The 18,052-nt window shown below is 33.6% G+C and overlaps 2 protein-coding genes across 2 annotated transcripts; one reads left to right on the top strand and one right to left on the bottom strand.

Annotated features, from left to right (window-relative positions):
- Window positions 1-3,820: 3,820 nt before the first annotated feature.
- LOC134256093 (calcium load-activated calcium channel-like) lies at window positions 3,821-8,291 on the bottom strand. The gene is made up of 7 exons (XM_062738699.1): window positions 8,138-8,291; window positions 7,251-7,328; window positions 6,859-6,915; window positions 4,940-4,986; window positions 4,744-4,811; window positions 4,335-4,479; window positions 3,821-4,070 (listed from the first exon to the last, which is right to left on the bottom strand). The coding sequence occupies exons 1-7, from the start codon at window positions 8,196-8,198 to the stop codon at window positions 3,975-3,977; spliced, it is 552 nt and encodes a 183-aa protein (XP_062594683.1). The 5' UTR covers window positions 8,199-8,291; the 3' UTR covers window positions 3,821-3,974.
- A 61-nt stretch (window positions 8,292-8,352) lies between these two features.
- On the top strand, window positions 8,353-17,362 carry LOC134256092 (uncharacterized). Its single transcript, XM_062738698.1, has 9 exons — window positions 8,353-8,498; window positions 8,911-8,983; window positions 10,609-10,713; window positions 11,392-11,505; window positions 11,744-11,785; window positions 13,549-13,679; window positions 13,900-13,954; window positions 14,173-14,351; window positions 17,041-17,362. The coding sequence occupies exons 1-9, from the start codon at window positions 8,427-8,429 to the stop codon at window positions 17,131-17,133; spliced, it is 864 nt and encodes a 287-aa protein (XP_062594682.1). The 5' UTR covers window positions 8,353-8,426; the 3' UTR covers window positions 17,134-17,362.
- Window positions 17,363-18,052: the final 690 nt, after the last annotated feature.

Here is an 18,052-nt window from a genome sequence, read left to right as displayed (position 1 = left end):
ACGTGCAAAGCCTTAACACTGCGACTGTGAATTAAAGTCACGCGTCGAAATTCAATGGCGTTTACTTTTATCTGATAATTAAATAAATCAAATATGAGTCGTGCAGCATTTTTTTTTCTTTTGAATTGCTCACGTGCACACGTGCACTGGCGGGTTGGGGAGGGGGGGGGGGCAGAAATCCCGCCCTACCATCTTTAGTCACCAAAATATACATAAAATTAATAAATTTATTAGTTTTACGTTGTAGGTCATTGCATTATTTTCACATTAAGTTTAGCTGAATTGAATTGAAAACTTTTTCTATATAAAACTATAAAGCCTGCCGGAGAGTTTTTCCGCTTCCCCCCTTTGGTCACCAACTCTATACCGCCCCCCTTCTTTTTTCAAGATTCCCATATGCGCCACAAATATGTGCCCATGCATGCTCAATTGATTCAGATGAGGAACTGGTAGATTTTTGTAACAGAATTCTGGTCTTGGAATGGTTGAAAAAATTACAGTAACTAATTCCGTGACATAGCATTTATTTGAAAGAGGATGTCAGCCAGAAAAAAAAAATTATTTACCCGAAAAAACTTGACAAGCCAAAACAATTTGTCTAAGCCCGAGAATCCTATTTCGGAGAGGGGGATCCGACTTCGATCAGTCCTATATTTTTTCAGTTATACTACATTACCCCTAGTGGACTATACTTCAACAATAAGTGGGGGTGGGGGCTGTACTTTCAATGAACATTACATTTTCTAAAATAAGGTTATGTCTGGGAAAAGGGGGGGGGGGCTGATATTATGTGTCTATAATTCGTCCTACTCAATCGCCCCCCCCCCCCCTCTTACCAGTCATTAAAACACGGTCGTCAACATTCATTATACTAGATATACAGCTTTCAGATAATGTAAATGTATTTTCACATCAGGTAATGAACTTTTGGAATCAACATGATAAAGAGTTAACACAATATAAGGATATTTTTTTAAATCACATATGATAAGAAAGAGTTGACATAACGTAATTATATATCCACATCACGGAATGGAGTTTTGACATAATGTAATAAAGTGTTGATATAATATAAAGATATGTTCACATTATGTTATACACTTTTTACACCACGTAATAAAGCAGTGACATAAAGGTAAGATGTGTTCACCTCACATCATGATGCTCTCGCCGTAAAATAAAGATAAATCCATATCACGTAATAATGCTTTGATATAATAGACATATACATTCTCAAAAAGGAATGGACTTTTGACTTCATGTAATGATAAGTTTAATTATAAAACACAAATTACTTGACGTAATGCAATTTTGACCTCACATATTAAAGAAATGAAATAATATAAAGAAACATTCATTTCACGTAATAAAGATTTAACACAATGTAAACATATTTTCACTTCACATAATGAACTACCGACTTCAAGTTATAAAGTGCTGACATAATGGAAGAATGTGTTTACTTCATGTAATGCAGCATTGACATGATGTAAAGATATTTTTACATCACCCCATAAAAAAATGATATAACGTAAAGATATGTTCACATCACGTAATGATAGATTGACATAATGAATGCATAGATTTATGCTATAAGGCAGTGATGGCGTTCCATAATGTAGATTAAATTGTTGCATGGTGAACTATAAAAGACTTTGATAAAACGGCTATTATAATGGCTTTGCAAAAAAAAAAAAAAATCTCCAGCAAAAAATCAGAGGATTGGAATTTCTTGTATTGGAAAGAATTCAAATTTTATAGTAATTGAACCAGAAACTTAATCCATGCCATCCATGGACCTATATATACTAGCTGTTAGTTTATACGAGGGCTGTTCAATAAATATAATGTCCTCGGTGTTCGGAAAGAAGCAAAAGACGCTCTTCAATGAGTTAGTCTTAATGATTTAATTCAATTTAAATGTTTTCTTTTGATTAAAACACATGTCCGTAACATTTTTATGCAATTTCTGATTAGGTCAATCTAATTAAAATCAGATGTTAGATCCGCTTGCATACTCGCTAGTATACGAGCGGATCTAACATCTAATTTTAATTAATTAGAGTGATTCTGATTGTTTTTAGAACTCTTTTTTGAGCATGGCCCTTCGTACACTGGAATATTGCAGATCCTAGCTATGCTTTCCTGGACTTGTTTCTTCTTTCTGAAAGGTGTTTTTACAAGTTTGAAAAATGAACCAAGCCAAAGGGTGACAGATCTTGCGAATATTGTTGGTGTGACAAAATATTAACTATCTATTTATATCCCCCAAACTCCTTTACTCTTCGTGGCGTAGGGGTTTGGGCGCTGTAATGAAGAAATTTAATGTAGTGGATTCCTGATTCTGGTTCCGTCCTCTCTTAAACCTTTCGATTTTTTTGCAAAAATTTTGCTTTCTAGACTCCTCCAGAAATTGAACTGCTTCCCCGAATAAGAATTTGAACAACATGAACAACAAGACCACTTATATATTTAAGAAAATGGCATATAAAACTGTCTTTGTCCTCTTTCAATTCTTTGCTCTTTTCAGACCTTTGCTGTTTTTGTCAAGTGCATCTTATTGTATATTTGTTTTGAGGGTTTAAAGCAATGGATTTAAGTTTCATTATCTGTTTGAATTTCAGACAAACATGGATAACTACAATTTTTGATTTTTAAAAATAATTGTTTAGATATTCTTACACGCCGTCGTTTTCATTCATTTTTTTCAAAACCTAGGATGACCATTGAGTACTAAGCTTTTTTACTGTCAAATGTTTCTTTAAAATAGTGTGAACTACCCCCAAATTGATGCCTATCAAATTTGCTATGTGTCTTCAAGTCAATGCAGGCACGAAGTATCGGGGGGGGGGGGGGGGGGGGGGGGGGCCCCCCCCACTTTTTCTCCCGACATTACCTTTACTATAGAAAATGTTTACTGAAAGGAAGGTTGCCCCCCCCCCCACATTTCAGCACAGTGTAGTGTTATAAATAAAATTTACCCCAAAAAGTTTGAATTAAAAGATAGTCAGTCTTGAAAAAAGTTGGCCACTACCCCCCCCCCCCCCCCCCCCCCCGAAATAGGGATTTTCGACTTTGGGCAACTTTTAATTTTTCTTTTTTTTTTTTTTTTTTTTTTTTTTTTTTTTTTGCTTGTCAACTTTTTCAGGTAAGTAAAAAAAAATTTCTCAGGTTGGCCCCCCCACTTTCAAAAACGATGCTACGTGCCTGCAATGAAACATCAGAAGGGATAATTTGTTGAATATTGGCAAACAGAACATTCATGTGGTTGTTTAATAAGTCCTTGTCACCAAGTGCAGTACCCATTTTCTATGAACATTATCATTATTGTTCATTCAAATCCACCTACTCATGTGTTTATAAAACAGACATTGGATGCTGTAAATTTCACAAATTTCAGTGAATATTTCTTTGGGATTCTTAACAAGTTTTATACCAGCTTTAATGAAGCGTTTAATTTCACTCTAGTTTACTGATTCTTTACCATTCATTTTTAATGCAGTGTCTCGAATAGCCCTTGTTTTCCAGCGTCTCACGATGAAAATATGAGATGAACAATGGTCGCATCAACTGATATCAATTCATCAAAGATTCAATCATGAGAGAAAGTCAAGCTTAATGTCATATGATATCTGTGTTGTATGTCATAGTGTTCAGGACATTATTTATTGAACAGTCCTCGTATGTCTCCAATAAAACACATATAGTTCCTCTTCCTCGATTTGCATAATGTACAAAAGTAATGGAAAGTACCTTTCAGTTCCTTTTATTGACAGACATGATACTGCATTTCTTTATTTTTTAGGTAAAAAAAAAAATGCACAAGCAATTTTATTTATTGAAACAATGAACCATGTCTCTATCAATGGTACAAAATAGCTGTGTACATGTTTAGCAAATGGAACAATAGATTGTAACAAAATGAATGACTTCTCTACATTTTACCAAGTCTTAATTGCCATTACGCCCAAGTTCTATCTTGTGTTCAGTTGACCTGGGGTAGCGAACAGCCCCCCTCCTTGTTTACTGGCTGCTCTGGATGGGGCCAATCCCAGGATCTTCTGGACATTCTGAGCAGATTAGAAAGATTGCTTTTCAGTAACAGACATTCAGATTTCTAATTAAAAACAGGTAGGAACTTCAATTGAATTATTCTTTTTGTAAATGCTGAATATTGTAGAGTGATGCTTCATATAAAATTTTTTGAAAACAATATCAACAATCACTTGTATTTGTTTTCATATCTATATTATCATTGCACCCTGTATTTAAAAAAAAAAGTTTTAAATTTTTTAAATGTAGTCCATGAACAGAGTCCAGACCAGCTGACCTACCTGTCTGATTGACATAGTACACAAGATGTATAGAAAGATGAATGAACACTCGGAGTAATCGTCTCCCCCCAGGTTTCTATGAGAAATTCCTTGTAGGAGACTGATGGGAACAAAAGGCATCTTAGCTACGACCCGCCCATCAAATCTGTAAGAAATCATCAACGTATTTAAATATCTCAGGTTAAACATGAAAATCCTTTTTTCTCAATGTTTAAAATTTCAAAATATCCATATACAATAGAAAAGCATATAGTAATGCATGTTTTTTTTTAATTAATGCCACTATCTTGGAATAGAAAAAAGTCACTGAATACTTTTTAGAATTTTTTAGCAACAAATTATCTGCTTTCACAGCGTGTAAGAGAAAATATAAAATATTTTTCTTTATTCAGAGTTTAATTTGTTTTACATTGAGTTAAACATGCTGAGTAGTGCTGTAAATGCAAATCCTATGGCAAACATCGACTTCATCTTGACCTGTAAAAAATAAAGTAATGAACATTCAACTGTCCATCCTTATAATGCTTATACAGACAGATTCTATTGATAAATATACCAGTACTCTGTATTATCAAATCCAAAATGTCTATGAAATGAAGACTTACAAAGGACAAGTCTCTGTTGTGATTTTTCAGTCTTTCTTCCTGTCGTTCTGAAACATCAGTTAAAAATCAATATTTTAAAAAACAAAAAAACTTGAATTATTAAATGGGGTAAATTACTTTGTTATTCTGTTTGAATTCATCTACAATTCCTTTAAATATTATGTTATTAGTATCGTTGTAAATAAAGACTAAAATTGATTAAGTATTTGTGCTTGACTAACCAAGAACAAGTTGTTAGTAAATTGTAATAGGACGTTTATCACCTTAGTTTGGACTTTCAGCATACATGTTAACTCTCCCGATTTAGGCGGGAGTCTACCGCTTTTTCACTCCATCTCCCGCCTACCGATTTAATTCAGAAATCTACCGCTTTTCTACAAAAGCTGCGTCTAAAGTATTTTTGGTTCGCTTGGGTATCCATTTTTGAAGCCACTCTCATAAAATCTCGCTAGATATCGCGTGATTTGACTCGGAATCATACAAACGCTTTTTTTGTACATAGATTTCAAGCACGGATTTGACAACGACAACATCATAAGACTACCAGTGATTACATTGGTTACGATAAATTAATCAACATCCCTGCCATGAAAAAGGAGATATAGCTTTTAAGAATTAGATGAAAACATTTGACATCGTCTTTAAAAGCACAGAAGCTCACAACTTTATCAATAAAGTCATTAGAAATCACTCGATTGACCAAGCCATGTGGCACATCTCTACTTTCGTTTTCGATCATCGCAGGAAATCTGATTTATATAACGAAAGATACAAACTTGTTTTAGATCTAGATTAAACCATGCCATCATTTGTTTTGTTTAAAAACTGAATGAACATTCAGAATTATTGCTTCTAGGCTATTTCAGCAAAGATCACTCTTCAAAAGGCTAAGTAAAGCAGCCAATCCAAGCAAAATGATGAGCATGAAAAATATTTGAATTTGTACAATTTATGTCAAACTTAAGGTGTTTCTGTCTTCTTCCTTGCTGTTGATATTTAAGATTGATTAGTGTAGGTACCTGATTTCATTTAAGGCTTATAATATACATGTATATTACATGAAAGATATCGATAATCCAAGTGTTAAACAACACGCGCGCAATGCTACCGCTTTTGAGGTCTGAATCTCCCTCTTTTTCATCACAATAGGTTAACATGTATGCTTTCAGTAGGGCGTGGCATTCTCGGCGCTACGTAATGGTGAATACTAGTTGACAACAATGAGAGGACTTATGCCCCCCCCTCTGTGCCATGAGAGAACTTTTAATTGGCTATCTACTACACCAGTTGACATTCGGCAGAATTTCTATCCTATGTATATTTCAACAATGAAGGAAAGCTGTGTAAATTTCAGGTCCCATCACCATAAACTGAGAATAGACTTAAGTCAAAATTTTGATTCTGAATAATGCAAGTTTTATTCAACATATATTCAAGTCAAAATTTTGATTCTGAATAATGCAAGTTTTATTCAACATATATTCTTAAAAATTTGTAGTTATGTATAATATTCATTATCAATTTTTTTTTTCAAAAGTTACATTGATTTGAAATTTTGACTTAAGTCTATTCTCAGTTTATGGTCATGAGGCCAGAAGCTAATTAGGTAACATCGAGAATACCACGCCTTACTGAAAGTCCAAACTTAGTTGAAAATGGTCCTAAAAAAATCTTCAAAGAAAGTGAAGTTATCATATCAGTATGCCAGTTAGAACAGACAAATATGAAATAATCACATTTTCTTAATTATGCAGTTGGTATCATATTTATTAATGCATGTATTTGTATCTTGACCTTGACTGCATTTTACAAACTGGAATTCATATCGGAGATTTCTCATAATTCTGATTATGAAGGAAGAAACACATTCATTTTTTTGAGTCATTTACAGGTTTACAGATGTTGTTATGGTATGTTACCTAGTTTCTTCTTCTGACTTCTATCAGAGGATTCTCCACCTTCTTTTTTCTTTTCCACTAAAAAAAAGTCAACAATTCTTTATCTGCAGATATCTGTGCTCAGTGACAATGTACTACTGTGGTTTTATCAATATTCTTTGAGCACCAATTTTCAGGGAATTTGTTGTTGAGCAGATCCACGAAATTAAATGTTCACTGAATTGAGAAATCTGTTATTCATTTGTTTAGGTAATGCTTTCGTCCACGAAATTATGTATCCTCGAAAACATCTGTTTTGCAAAATCCACAAAAAATGATGGAAATGAAAATTGATGAAAACACAGTATGACACTATGTGTTAATTTTATGCATAAATTGAAAAGTTAAATTATTTATATGTTATTGTAACTCACATTTCTTGCTCTGTTTTTCAACTTCTGCCTTCAACTTTTTGTACTTCTCTGTGCGATAAACTAGGAGCCATGTCAAACCTAAGAAAGAAGAAAAATATTTGCTAGGGTACTTGGATTGAAATGCAGTACTAGCTAGCTTGACTTCCAAGCCCCCCCCCCCCCCCCTTTTCAATTTTGTCCCCCACTTAAATGGGGGATATTAATTTCAGCCTGTCTGTCTGTATTTCTGTCTGTCTGTAACACTCTTGCTTCCACACATAATCTTGAGAAGCTTTTAAGCCTTTGCTATGAAATTTTATACAACAACTCCTTATGGCCTAAGGAAGACACCTTATGATTTTGATAATTGAAGTGAAAATGTCAAATGCCAAGTCATAAATTTATACATTCTATGTGTGTGTTAAAACTTTTATTTCCAGGTGATATCTCAAGAAGCTTTTGCAATTAATTTTTTTTACCCTAACTCCCTATGGACCTGCATCCCTTCTAAGTTAAAGTGCCCCCTCGACCCCTCCCCTTAGAATAGATTTAAGCATTCTCTTTTTTTCCTTCAGCAGATTCTCTGAATTAGCTTATTTTCTTTACAGTTTTAGCCTCTTATACAAAGTCCTCACACCATTCATCCTCTTGATTTTTTTTACTAGGCCTAGCAGCAGCTTTCATTAGGTTAAAATTTATAGATATCATATACCTTTAACCTTATCTCATTACCTTAACACTCAAAGATATATCAGTATATATATTACTTATGCACAGGCGCTTTACAAGTGCCTGTGCAGCTGTGTAGTATTAGTGTGTACTACCACTTTTAGTTTTACAAGGTTCACACGAATTTATGATGATATAAACACTTTCTTATCTCTACAACATGTATATTTTCATCTTACCTTCTCCAAGAAGAGCTGTACAAATTGAAATAAATACAATTAACAGGCAATCAGATAACATTCCTGTTCAGCTGCAGGCCAATGCTCAGTCAAATTTCTATTTCCGAATTTTCTCTGGTACGAAAAACATAAAATTCAGATCGACTTGGATTTCCACTTTCCGGACTTTTATACGTCGGGCTCGGTGTACTCTGTTTGTTTATTATAGGAAATGTAAACAAGGGAAGCCGACAAAAATATTTTTTAATAGTTTTATCTACGAAAGAATGAGTTGCAAATCGTATAAACGATGAACAAAGATGTGGAATTACAACACTTAATTAAAGTGAAAGTGTCTACAGTTGATGGAAACGAAGTTCAGGTAAATACATGACGCAAATTGTGAAATTTTTAACAGTTGTTTAATATTTTTGATATTTCAATTTATTATAAAAGTAAAATGGATAAATTTTTCTATTAAGTAGAAATATATTTTTAGTCACTCGGACACGAAGGGGAAATTACAAGGATAATAATTCCACCTGAATTAAACATCGATCCAGATATTACACTAACAGGTGCTCTTATACACATGGGATATTTGGCCTTGACAAACTAACAAATCGTGGTGATTGCAGAATAGATATCATGTTTTTGTTGTTAAAAGACTTCTTAAATATACTTATAGTTTTACGTATGAACATTGTTAAAATGTAAATTTTACTTCAGTTGATGATCAGCGGGAGAGATAGATACAATTCATATTTTTACCCCCCTTATTTGTATTTTCACAGGTTACCGTGCCAGTTGTAGGAGATAATGAAGTGTCTGTGACTGACATACACACTAAAGTCTGTAAATCTTTGGGTAACGTTTTAAACTAGCTAATATCTCAATGCGATCTATCATACATACATGTATTTAAATCCTAGCACATTCTGGTTTGTATCGATTTAAAATCATGTATATACCTAATCTTTATTATCCCTTGTTTAATTTCTTTAAGTAAATGGATTTAAATGTCATATCAATTAGAAAAAAACAGAGGGGGTACATTACATATAGGTCTCTCACGATTTTTATTATACTTCACTGACTCCATTTATTTAAATTTCACAGACAAGTTTATATACTAAACGTCAAGAGCACGTTTGGTAAAAAAAGAAAAGGAAAATGGAGGGGTTTTAGCAAAACTTGTTTCAGTCTGATTAAAATCAAACGTCACCGGCTCATTTTATCAGACTGGTTTGGTTTATAATTTGATACATCTGCAATATGCTGAAAGAATTTATTTTAATATCAGCGACTATTATAAACCACCACTATTTCAGGCATTAAGTATCCGCAGGGTGGTGGTGCTGGGGGGGGGGGTATTTTTCTCAGTCGTGATTAAAAAAAATCAGTAGCAAAGAATTTTCCCTGACACAGGATTAAAAAATTGGATCGGTAGGTACATGTACTCACCGTGCGGTATGGAAAAAAAAATTCCCCCCAAAATTTCAAAATCTGTTAAAAATGAAGGTAACCGTCTTCTCATAATTTACTATATGTATAATAGTAAATAATTGTTGATGAAATGAGAAAATTCTGAAATGATCGTTTACTACTTCGTAGTGGTTAAATAAAGTTTTTAAATTGTCATTTTTAGCCAGTCGCGATCGGTCGTGAGAAGACACACTTTTTGAAAAATCCCCATAGGGCCCATACCTAATAAATAACAGGGATTTATTATGTGTGGAGATAGAGAAAAATATGTAACTTCAAGTACATGTGATTTATTCAGATTGAATGCTCTAACTGGCATGTACTAAGGCCTAAAATAAAATTAAGTTTGTTTGCAGTTGCCTACCGACCCACTGAAAATGCACCCGACCCAAACTTTTATTTAGAAATTTGGTAATTTATTTCTTTTTTCAATTTTTCAGAATATTGAAACAGTTTCATTTTCAAATTTTGACACGTTTTTTATCAATCAGTGGTTTATAACAAGAGGTGAGCTTATTCATGGCTAGTAAGTGTATGAAAACCTCTATTATTTGTTATCTAATCTGATTTTTTTTCCAAAAAAAAAAAAAAAAAAAGAATGCCAACCTACCGACCCAGTCTAATAATTACAGGTCGGCAACTGCAAACAAAGAATTTTTTAAGCTTGGCCTAATATTCTTTAAGTTCTCTAATACACGTAAAAGCATTCCAGAACAGCTAAACGTTCATACGTAATATAATATGATAGAATAAAGTGTATTTAAAATATATGTAATTGTTTGATGTATATAGAAAGAGCATTAAAAGTAAAGTAGAATAGAAAGCTATTGAAAAATGAACATCTATTTCATTTTTTTTTATATATATACTTTACACATTTAGAACCTTTTGCAAAATACCTGAAAGGTAATGTGACGTACTTCTCGATGAGCAAAACGTCAGTACGTCACGAACAGTGATTTGCAAAAGGCTCATTCAAAAAAGCATCTGGTATAATTTCACTACAGGTTTGCAGAAGACGAGTTCCCTATGGTTTTCCTTGTTTTTTGGAAAGAACATACTACTTATCAAAAGATTAAAACCCGAGTCCCGCACACCGTCAACGACCACTGGTAATGTTGGATATAACGTATCTATCAAGAACCATGCATTGACACTACCAAGTACCGACATATATTGTTTAAAATGATGCTCCTAAAAATCTATTGAAAACAACGCTGCTTTCCTTTACAGTCTTCATTCTTATTGAGTCAGAAAAAATAGTTTATACGGCAGTTAATCATAGTTTTTTTTTCAATCGCTAGTTTAGTCAAAAGGATCAAACTACATGCTTGGTGTTAAAAAAATGATGTAAAAAAAGACTTATTTTAAGGGGGGAGGGGCATGAAAGCATCAGAAAAAATAGGAGGATTTATTGCAGCTACGTATAAAAATGTACAAAAAATGCCTTCCCTCAAGAGTAGCAAATCCATATTTTATTTAGTGAAGATGAAACATTGGATGGAGATGTTCTTGTTTTACTTTGGAATTTTTTAGGCTGAAATATTTTTAGATCAATTCTATACTTGATATATATATTTGATTGATGTTCATATTTATTTATCCCTGGCTCCTCGCTGCATATTCAAGGGCTAGACCACGGAACAAGACAAAACTTTAAGGAAAAGCGCGTGCGAACTCGCCATTGTTGTTGATAGTTTGAACGAATGATTTACCATTTGCGTATCTAATATCTTCACTTCCAACATTGATTTTTGAAAAATTTTAACAGATTTTCACCTTTTTTACAGAACTTTGCCTTAGGAAATGGTGCTTTAATAAAGAGATAGAAACTCAGCTGATTAAAGATGACCCAGCTGCATGTCATCTGGTATACCTTGAAGCAAAATCGGCAATATCAAGTGGTTAGTAGATGTGGACTACATGTAGTGAAAGGAATAAAATTATACACATCAAATATGTATTTTGAAAGAACAATGTATCCAGAAGAATGTATCAAGATATGTACATACAAATATTATGTTATTGATGTTAGTAGTACATGTATGTAGAAAAAAATACATGTAGTATTTAAACCATTTTTGGATTTCCTTTTTAAGAACAGCTTGAGTGTCTTTAATTGTGTCTTTTACACCAATACAGGATTACTGAAAGTAAGCCAGGAACAGCAGGAAAAATTAGAAGGTAATATTTACTTATGTACTTTCTGAAAGAGGCAAGTTTCACAAGTCTGTAGATTTTACTGCATGTGGGATGTTTTACACGTGCACCTTAAAAAAGTATACATCGACTAAAATTTGTTTTAAAAATTCTATAGTAACATTTGCAGAACCAAGCAGTTTCCTTGTTTTACTTTTCTGAAATCTTCACGCTTTGAAACAGTTAATTTGTTTTCATCGTAAACTCTATCGTCTCAATTGTCAGATGTTGATTGGTCGTATAGATATAGGTTTGGATTCTAAGAGAAAAAAATCAAAACTCTTGTAAAATAAGTAGTCATAATAATTCTTTTGAATGCTGGATCTGAAATACATATTCAAACTGAGTGAAGAGGTTGAAGCAAGTATATTTCCAAGTAACGGAAAAAGTTCTAAATTTACTTGACTTGCATGAACTATGTCTAGTATGGAGTAAAATACCTAGTGGAGACCAAGCTTGCACAAGTGATGCATGCAGGGATGCTTACGATGCTAGATCTCATTTTCCAAATGGTCGCATGGCTTGCGTGGCTTAGTGTTCTAGAGTTGCGAAATAAGGAGTTATTTCCTTACGTCGCGGGTTCGAATCCCACCATGGGACGTGGAGACTGGTCCTTTGGATAAGACCGTATAAACCGAGGCCCCGCATCGCAGAAGATGTTGGCACGAAAAAGATCCCTCACTGCTCAATGGCGGTAAGTGCCGAGTATAGGTCAGAATTTGTAGCCCTCCACCGGCAAGTGGTGGCGTCTCCATACGAGTGAAAAATTTTCGATAGGGACGTTAAACAATAGACGATCAATCAATCATTATAACAAATGATTGGACATGTTAAAGGTGAAGAAGTAGATCCTTTGGTGACCGTTATAATAAGTCTTACTCATGTTTATTTCTGACTTGAATGAAACCTTGGTTTTATAAGTACTGCACATCGAGCTCCAGACAGCTCATTATAACATGTCAATATATTATTGATTGGACACTCCAGCATGCTAGAGGTTCACGGCGAGATACTTTTGACTTGGCGCCGCGTAACCTCTAGCATCCATTGTAAAAATTCTCGCCGCTGAAACCCCAAGTGGAAAAAAATTATTTTACTAAGAAATAAGGCTTTGTATATTAACGAATGGTACGAAATAAAATATCAATATTTACGATAAAACTTACGCATTAAACACTGTTAACCTCTCGTATTAGCAATAAATCCATTATTTTTTAAATCGAAGCAGAAATTGAAACAAGTCGTCTGTTTACAATTCGGAAATGGAATTCAGAAAATCTGTAATGCAACGAAAATTTCGTTTTCTGACAAGCAATCCGCAAAATTAATGTGAAGTCATATCAAAGTACTTCTGGTGACAAATTGGAATAATGACAATTTTCATTAATTAACAATAATGCACACTGAATAAAATGGATTTTATTATTTCTTGTGACTTTCTTTAGGTACCTGAAAATTACTTGTTAACAGTTTATTTCACCATATCAAAAATCTCAGGCGGAACGAGCTATATATATAAGGAGCGAAGGGACGTTAACCGAGGCTCTTGCTTGTAGGAGTAAGTGTGACTGTACATATATTTGACATGTGACGCTTTTTTGTATCATTCAAATGATGAGTTAAAAGTTTGAGACGTCCATAAAATATATAAAGGCGTTTTATTTAATGTGTACATCAAATATAACTTTTTCTTTGTTTGTACCGAATGTGTTGAAACCTGAAAAATCGCATTCTCTTAAAAATTTCAGAATATGAAGACCCGGGTTTTACATTAAAAGAAAAATTCGTGCTTCTTGCGCACAGTTTGGAAGACTACTTTTCCGTTTTAATTAAAGATTGTAAGATTACAGATAACGAGAGGAACGGAAATACCCCTCAGGTAATTAATGCTTGTATATAAAACATTACACTCATTATATCAATTTGGAAAAAAACCGTTTTATCGACAATATCTCCAGTATTACTGAACTGAAAAGTGTCTCAGTTTTATATTTAAAGTATATACTGACCTTATATACTCAGAATTTGTTCCTAATATATTACTAAGTCCTCTTTTAAAATGGGTGTTTTAACAGTCACTATACATGTATTTAACACAGGTATTCAATAATGGTGCCATTAGAGTGTCAGTGGATGGTATAAGAATATACAAAGGTATGAATTCCTTATGTTAATTCTTTCCACTGACTTGCTCTTCTGGAATATGTATACATGAACATGTATAGCCCTGCTAACCTCAGTTGATGCAGACACCGAGGTTTTATTTGTTGGCTGAATGTTCAATCATATATATCAGTTGGAGTTGAACAGAAATATGAAAAGGAACTGTTCAAGTTTTGAAATGAAACAGTTTGAATATTCGTTCTTTTCAGATAAATATCTAGCAGTGCTGGAATGGAAACGTCTGAAAAAATGGTTAATCCATAAGAAATTGTCGAGAATTATTCTTCTTTATCTTAATCCACATGAAGAACTGGAAACTATTGTTACAGAAACATGTCAGTGTGAATATTTACTGGCAGCGATCAACCAGATTGTTAGAGAATTACAGGTAAGTATTTGAAGTCATTTTAAAGAAAAAAAAAAGAAACAAACTCGAAATTTGATGTACACTAACTATATCTAAGAAGTTAATGTTTGAATTTATTTTCAAATATTTCATTTATAACATAATTTAAGGAGGAGGAAATATTATTACGTTAATTTTTCAAATATTAATTAGAGTCATTCTTTTTGCTACGAATTTAAATAAAAAAAAGATTTGAATTTGTTTATCTAATACGTTTAGGTCAGTCCAAGTTTTTTTCTGTTTAACGTCCACCCATCTTTAAAAAATCTACCTACCTATTCGCAGCAAACACACAAGCCAAAACATAAAACACAGGATTAAAAGTCATAAAATGACACCATTCTTGAAAATGATTTGATCTCGTTAAAATGCTTTAATAAAAGAAATATCTATTCTTTAGTAAAACCAAGCCATTTAATGCTTAAAACACCCAATATGATGTTCTGTACAGAATTATTTGGTGAAATTAACAAAAAAGATTTCGACTAAATTCATCAATTCAGGATTCCTGATGGTGTTTTTTCTGATATGAAGTGTCAAAAACCAAGGTGCACGTGGACGCTAAACATAGGGGGAAAAAAAAACTTGGAATAGCCTTATTTTAAATCTGAATTCAGGCTTTCTTCGTTACTTTAACTAGTATAAAATTTAGTTTTTAGTAATATAAAATTTTCTCTACAATAAAGAAGAAGGTATGGTTTTAGCTTTATTGCGCCCTAAAATGTAATGACATCAAAAAGTTTTGAAACTGGCTTAAATATTAATTAGATATATGACTGTAATAAATCGGGAAAGAATATGGCAGGAAGGTTCACCATTCTGCAAATATGACGTCATTAATGTGATACATTTGTCTATTTTTCACTGAAAAAGCCTCAACATGGCCTATTTCAAGGGTGATTTTCTTTTAGAAAATGGTGTCCACAGCCATCGCCCACTTTGATTTTTTGATATTTTGTGCAAAAGTCAATAAGAAATCACATATCTATAGATCTTTGTGGGCGATGCCTGTGGACAATGTTATCGGAGAGAAAATCCCATTGAAATTTTGTGTCTTCTGCAACATTTTAAGAAAATACGGGAAAATGCACATGTTTATGACGTCACAATTAGCATTTAAAAACACATGTGAGAAAAATGATTTGTATGATTTTTCTGCATTAAATTTCAATTATTTAGAAAGCATGCTCAAGATTTCAACTTTTACACCAGTTTCATTTTTTAGAAAATCACAGGCAAAATTTGTATGGAAATCATACCTTGTTCTTATTAAAAAATCATACATTATGATTAAGAATACTTTTTTTCTTTTTAAGTTTTTTGTTTTCCTCCGTTGTATTGCTGCTTTCTAGCTCACCTGAGCCAAAGGCTCAAGTGAGCTTTTCTGATCACAATTTGTCCATTGTCTGTCGTCGTCGTTGTCGTCGTTGTTGTCGTCGTTGTCGTTGTAAACTTTTCACATTTTCATCTTCTTCTCAAGAACCACGGGGCCAATTTCAACCAAACTTGCTACAAAGTATCCTAGGGTAAAGGGGATTCAAGTTTGTTCAAATGAAGGGCCACGCCCTTTTCCAGGGGGAGATAATCATGAATTAGAGAAAAAATAATGGCATTTTTAAAAAATCTTCTTCTCAAGAACCACTGGGCCAGGAAAGATGAAACTCATGTGGAATCATCCTCAGGTAGTGTAGATTCAAATTTGTTCAAATCATGACCCCGAGGGTAGGGTGGGCCAAAATGGCCGATCAAAGTTTTACATAGGAATATATAGGAAAAATCTTTTAAAATCTTTTTCTCAAGAACCACTGGGCCAGGAAAGATGAAACTCATGTGGAATCATCCTCAGGTTTTGTTCAAACCATGACCCCCGTGGTTAGGGTGGGACCAAAATGGCCGATCAAATTTTTACATAGGAATATATAGGAAAAATCTTTAAAAATCTTCTATTCAATAACCACTGGGATAGGAAAGATGAAACTCATGTGGAATCATCCTCAGGTAGTGTAGATTCAAATTTGTTCAAATCATGACCCCTGGGGGTAGGATGGGGCCAAAATGGCCAATTAAAGTTTTACATAGGAATATATAGAAAAAAATCTTTAGAAATTTTCTTCTCAAGAACCACTTGGCCAGGAAAGATGAAACTCATGTGGAATCATCCTCAGGTAGTGTAGATTCAAGTTTGATCAAATCATGACCCCCGGGGGTAGGATGGGGCCAAAATGGCCGGTTAAAGTTTTACATAGGAATATATAGGAAAAATTTTCTTCTCAAGAACCATCGAGACAGGAAAGAGGAAACTCCTGTGGAATCATCCCCAGGTAGTCTAGATTCAAATTTGTTCAAATCATGACCCCCCGAGGGTAGGGTGGGGCCAACTGGCCGATAAAAGTTTTACATAGGAATATATAGGGAAACCTTTTAAAATCTTCTTTTCAAGTACTTCAAAGCCATGCTTAGTGATATTTATAGGGAATCATCCTCAGGTAATGTAGATTCTAGTTTGTTCAAATCATGACCTCCTGGGGGGTTAAAATTCAAGCCTCCCCCCAGTAAACTTTCAGTTCTGATCTGATATGTGCTTTTCCTAGCCAATTGCTCAGGTGAGCGATGTGGCCCCTGGGCCTCTTGGTTTTTTTTTTAATATGACGCTTGGTGTTTTCTTTGACAGGTGTCCAGTCCGAATGATTCATTCTTTTACTCTTCTATGATCTCAACAAACGAGGACGGATCAGTAGCTTACGAAAATGCTCTGTTCAAATGACGTATACTCAACAGAACGTTAAACATTATTTACCTCAGGAATGTAGATTTTGTAGAACTTGTATTATAATGCCATATACATGTATATTTAATCACATAAACAAAACACCCGTACAAAAATTCAACATTCCGAATACTTCTGAAGACACTTTTTTATGAGAATGTCTAAAACATACTAGACACTAGTATTTATGCAACCAAAACAGAGAAACCATATGATATAGACCTATGACAATATTCTGGACTTGCAGATTAACATTTTTTATATAGAAATTCTTCAAACAGCTGCTAAATGTATTATCATTAATATCTAATGATTGAAGTTTAAGTTGGTTAAAAGAATTCTAATTAAAGATCACCTTAAAGGTAAGTCTGCTATGATTTTCCTTATTCTCCTTCGTCACAAAGTCACGTGGGTATCACTGTAGTTTTTTTAATATTGAAAATAGGATTTATACCAAACACGGGTATTCCCAATAAATGTCAGATGTCAACAAGCCCCCTTTCCTCTCACTCCACGATTGAAAGGAGAAGGGGGCTGGTTTTAATCAGACTGAATAAAAGTCAAAAAATATTCAATATTCTATATTATCTATGCAACATGTTGAAAAGAAGACTACAGACTGAAAATTTGAATCGTTATCTAAAAGGCAAACTGCAATGAATTTGAGTACATATACGTAGGAATACAGCATAATATACATAATTCTTTGTTGAATAACTTGAAGCCACACGACTCCTCAGTATAAACAAAATAAGGCCAGCATTTTTTTATTTTTAGGTTTACAAACCCGCCGCTCAAGTTTTTGAATTTTCAGAAAAAAAATAAAATTGAGAAAAACAGAAATTTTTCTTTCCGATGTCAAATTTGAGTCGGGATCGAGATTTCAAATTTACGAACTCGTACTTCCGGTTTTAAA

Source organism: Saccostrea cucullata, unplaced genomic scaffold (genome assembly GCF_032062105.1).
Source record: "Saccostrea cucullata isolate Sc308-1 unplaced genomic scaffold, CSIRO_AGI_Scuc_v1 ctg141, whole genome shotgun sequence".
NCBI classification, from domain to species: Eukaryota; Metazoa; Mollusca; class Bivalvia; order Ostreida; family Ostreidae; genus Saccostrea; species Saccostrea cuccullata.
Note: the sequence above shows the minus strand (reverse complement) of the source record. Positions and strands in the feature narration are given on the sequence as shown.

Coding starts and splice junctions, on each gene's coding strand:
- LOC134256093 (XM_062738699.1), bottom strand. CDS start 8,198: ATGTTATCTGATTGCCTGTTAATTGTATTTATTTCAATTTGTACAGCT. Junction 6,916..7,250: donor TGAAAAACAGAGCAAGAAAT/GTGAGTTACAAT, acceptor ACTTTTTTTTAG/TGGAAAAGAAAAAAGAAGGT. Junction 4,812..4,939: donor ACAACAGAGACTTGTCCTTT/GTAAGTCTTCAT, acceptor TATTTTTTACAG/GTCAAGATGAAGTCGATGTT.
- LOC134256092 (XM_062738698.1), top strand. CDS start 8,427: ATGAACAAAGATGTGGAATTACAACACTTAATTAAAGTGAAAGTGTCT. Junction 10,714..11,391: donor CACACCGTCAACGACCACTG/GTAATGTTGGAT, acceptor CCTTTTTTACAG/AACTTTGCCTTAGGAAATGG. Junction 14,352..17,040: donor AGATTGTTAGAGAATTACAG/GTAAGTATTTGA, acceptor TTTCTTTGACAG/GTGTCCAGTCCGAATGATTC.